Genomic DNA, 4,465 nt, shown 5'->3' on the forward strand with positions numbered 1-4,465 from the left:
GTATTGTATAATTATTCACTTCGAGCTTAAAAATTGTTAAATTGCGCGCCAAATTAAAAATACCATTTTCGATATACCTCACGTTTACATGTGAATGTTTAAGACATTCACAGTAAGCTATCACATGATGACATGATATTTTTAATTATCGATTTCAGCTATCGAGTTTTTTTCCGGTTCGATTGTAGATACTTGCAACGCCACGCGAATAATATTTCGTTTATTTTGCGCATATAAATTAAAAATTGTGACGCCCCGATTGAATATTGTTAGGCATGGCGCATGTAGTGAAAATGGAAAACGGCCAGAGCCAAACCATACAGGAAATGTTGGGCTGCATCGAGCGGTAAGTTAATTTGATGATTTGGGCATTAATCAGCCATCAACAAATACACAAAAACATAACCTCGATTCTTTGCGCAGCTACAATCCGGATCACTTAAAAATACTGGAATCTTACGTGCAGGACCAAGCCAAGAACAATACATACGATCTGGAGGCCAATCTGGCAGTACTCAAGCTCTATCAGTTCAATCCGCACATGCTCAACTTTGACATCACCTACACAATTCTGTTAAAGTGTCTTACGAACTTGCCGCACACGGATTTCGTTATGGCCAAGTGCTTGTTGCTGCCGCAGCAGATGAAGGACGAGAACATACAGACCATCATCGATTTGGCTGATATACTGGAGCGTGCTGACTTCACTTTGTTCTGGCAACGCGCCGAAGTCAACCGCACCATGTTCCGTCACATTACTGGATTCCATGACTCGATACGCAAATTTGTGTCGCATGTCGTGGGCACCACCTTCCAGACGATCAAGAGGGACTTGCTGAAGGAGCTGCTGGGCGGCATTGAGGACTCGACCCTTGAGAATTGGATTAAGCGTAATGGATGGAAACATCAGGGTCAAGATTTGGTTGTTGTCGCAACGCAGGATGATAAGATCAAGACCAAAAACATTACGGAAAAGATCGAGTTCGACAATGTGGGTGCGCTAATGGCCCAATGTCTCTAAGCTAAATAAGGTTTATATTTCTAACGAATAAGTAATGTCCCAATGTTCAATACAAATGGGAATGCCAATAAAAACGAGGCACACATTAAAAATATACAACTAAATTCAGTTTTATTTCATGGAACCAATTTGAGATGTTCCTGGCTAAACACGCACATCTTAATACGATTTACAATTAGTCAACTTTAGGAGTTAATAAACTACATACTACGTTGCTATACTAGACTAAACTCGGTTAAAGGCATTTATGACTGCTTCTTAAACTTTTTCAATATGGGAAATATTTTGTCGAAAGCATCGTATATCTCCTGTCGAACCTTGGCGCCCGTTAACACCACTTTGCCGGACACGAAGATGAGCAGCACAATTCGTGGTCGCACCATACGATAGATAAGACCGGGAAATAACTCCGGCTCGTAGCTACTGAAGTTGCAATGCGTAAGTACCAGGCCTTCCAGTCGTATGGGAAACTTGACATCGCAAGACCCCACCATGTTTTGAATCTTAAAATCCAGAAACTTTGCCTGCAATTGGATAAACATAACATTATCCAATCCCTTTGAAATTAAAGCAATCCCTGTACTTACCGGGAATCCCAACTTCTGTATGATACGCGCGTATTTGCGAGCAGCCAGCCTGGAGTCATCCTCACTCTTGGCTCCAGTACACACCATTTTGCCAGAACTGAATATTAATGCGGTTGTACGTGGCTCACGAATACGCATAATTACGGCCGCAAATCTCTTTGGATTATACTCAGCATTACGGGCATGTAAGGCAATCTTCTTCAAGTCCAGTTTACAGCACAAATTCACGGTGGACACAATGTTTTGAAGTTGCGGCACAATGCCAGGATCTGCTGAGCCAGGCGTTGCAGGCGTCATTGGTGTCGATGGTCCCATTGTCTGGTGTATATTGCTAAGAGACGAATCTCCGCCAGTACCCAAGCCCACGGCACTTCGTTCAGTCATTGGCATCATGTGGGACATCATGCTCTGCGGTGTTTGTGGCTGCATTAGAGATTGGGGAGTGCTGCCTCCAGCGTTGCTACTCTGATTCTGCTGTTGTTGGTATGACGCTGAGGGCTGATAGCTTTGCATTTGTTTGTGGGCCAGAGGTAGTGAGGGCTCGTGGCCAAACAGGCCACTGCCTCCGCTTCCATCTGGACCGCTTGTCACATTATTGGGATCGGACTGTTGCGCTCCTGATCCTGAGGCTAATGCGGTTGGTGGTTCGGGTGCTGCTGCTGGGTGGTAAACTTGATGTGGTAATGCTTCTATTTGTTGATCGGCGTCAAGGCTGTGGTGAATCGGCGTTGTTGCAAGCCCAATGCTGGGTATGGAAAAGTTTGGGCTTAGCATATCATCCATATTTACCGCTCTTTGTTTACTTTACGCGGAAAATCTGTATTTACGCTTAACTTTCAGAGAAAATAAAACTTGGGTGAACGTAAATGGAAAGCCGCGTCGTTCCTCAGGGCTGCATTTCTGTGCACTGTTGCCAACTTAGATATTTTGTAGCTAGATCTGGCTATTTTCAGAGTTCGTTTGCTAGAAAAATTTCAAAATTGCTGTTAGCTTGAAATCTGGCTATTTTAAATATATATTCATCTAAGTTTTGCTATTAATATTTTTGGTTAAACTGTGCAAAAGTCCCACAATATAAAAATAACAGAATTTAACAGAAACACCTATTGTTCCCCCCCCAAAACTTGCCAGCACTGGTGAGGAAATTTGGTACCCGGACTTAAGGTTGCCACCCTGAAGGGTTTACCGATCTGGCAATGTGAACCATTTTGGGAGCGTTGTCAAAATTGGTAACAAAAATTTATTCCACCAAGGTTTGGCGAATTTCCTAACTTTAAAGCTAGAATTTTTTAACTTTTTGCACAATTTTTGTTAGAATTTTTAGATATTTTTTGAAATTATTTTTTATATTTAAATATGTATTTTCTTTCCCCTTAGGGTGACTCCTTCAAACCTTCATAAAATTTCTAATTTTGAATGTTAAATTTTTATCAAATTATTAATATATTTCCAAGTAATTGCATTTTTAAATTTGAATTCACCTAAACTTAAATTTTTCAATGTGGCCACACGCGACCAATCACTCTTTCTAATTAATACTGATTCAGTAATTACCATCTGATATACCAGAACAGTCTGGTATATTTTAGGTATAAAATTTAACGACGTTTCTCTTTATTGTCAATTTGCTCCTCACTAAACGCGCGTTTAAATTTGTTCAGTTTTCAGCAATAATTGCTGAGAGGCTTGTAGATGGTTAGTATTTTAGCTATTTTGCATCGCAATTTCAGTGGAAGTTTTCTATCCAGAAACAGCAATTTATTTATCTAAAAATTTGGCAACAGTGATTCCATCGGAAGATGCTTACTCAAGAACAAAGAAACTAGTTTTTACTACGGTTCTTTTGATTATGCGCTCGCCAAATTTAAACCGTTATAAATATGGTTCGCGCAAAACTCAAATGTGAATCTTTTTTTAGTTCATTTAGCAATAACTTTGCAATAAATGAATAACTTTATGTTAATTTTTATTTCGAAATAAGATAAAATATAGGTAAACATTATTAAGAAGGTTGGAAGTTCGTTACACCTCACGGGAGAAAAATATTATTAATTTCCGGCGTGCAACTGGAACACAGGTAATGTCGCAATGTATTCTACGAACAGTAACTCAAGTAATTGTTTTCACAATTACAAATGCACTTAATTACTATTGATTTTTAGTAACAGTTAAACCCAATGCATACCAATATTTTTTTACTTTAACCTGTTCTAGGAACTACATAAAACAACAAAAGAATATAAAAAAAAACAAAATCAACTAAGTGAAATTTATATATTTTTTCCATTTAATACTTGACTAACTGATCGTAATTTTTGCAAATTATATAAAGCTTTTGACTAATTTTTTTGCATTGATGATTATAAACGTAATCGAAACCGTAACCTTTAACTGGTATTAACCGATTGAAATTGGTAACCATAACTGAAGCCCTTTACCTAAACAAGACTTTTTATTATACCGAAACCGAAAAACCGAAATTATTCAAACCGGACTATGTATAACTGTAGGTTTCAATTCAATTTAGTTATGTTGTTAAGGTGTAATCATCGTTTTTCAATCTAAAATTTGACCAACTATTTTTTTTGTGAACTTAAATAATACAAGTATTTTGAAATTGAAAAAAACCGGTAACCGTTAACGTTAGATACCGTTAGATTTAGATTTGTCGCTGTCGCTTTAGAAGCAAAACAAAGTGCTGAACAAGTATCTAGTGATCTTAATTGTTAAATTTATTTTCATTAGAAAAAAAGTGTACATAAGTTTAATGTTTTTTTAAATCGCGTTTATTTTCTATTGATCCATTTTTGAAAACATGTAGTTAAAAAGAGTTTTAATAAATTGTAGATGCGAATAA

The 4,465-nt window shown here is 37.7% G+C and overlaps 2 protein-coding genes across 2 annotated transcripts; one reads left to right on the forward strand and one right to left on the reverse strand.

Annotated features, from left to right (window-relative positions):
* Positions 1–175: 175 nt before the first annotated feature.
* LOC117784118 (eukaryotic translation initiation factor 3 subunit K) lies at positions 176–1,113 on the forward strand. The gene is made up of 2 exons (XM_034621766.1): positions 176–346; positions 424–1,113. The coding sequence occupies exons 1-2, from the start codon at positions 276–278 to the stop codon at positions 1,019–1,021; spliced, it is 669 nt and encodes a 222-aa protein (XP_034477657.1). The 5' UTR covers positions 176–275; the 3' UTR covers positions 1,022–1,113.
* A 2-nt stretch (positions 1,114–1,115) lies between these two features.
* Positions 1,116–2,491, reverse strand: LOC117784116 (TATA-box-binding protein). The gene is made up of 2 exons (XM_034621765.1): positions 1,609–2,491; positions 1,116–1,545 (listed from the first exon to the last, which is right to left on the reverse strand). Exons 1-2 carry the CDS (start codon positions 2,389–2,391, stop codon positions 1,267–1,269), a joined length of 1,062 nt encoding a protein of 353 aa, XP_034477656.1. The 5' UTR covers positions 2,392–2,491; the 3' UTR covers positions 1,116–1,266.
* Positions 2,492–4,465: the final 1,974 nt, after the last annotated feature.

The sequence above is a fragment of the Drosophila innubila genome (assembly GCF_004354385.1).
Source record: "Drosophila innubila isolate TH190305 chromosome 2R unlocalized genomic scaffold, UK_Dinn_1.0 1_C_2R, whole genome shotgun sequence".
Taxonomy (NCBI): domain Eukaryota; kingdom Metazoa; phylum Arthropoda; class Insecta; order Diptera; family Drosophilidae; genus Drosophila; species Drosophila innubila.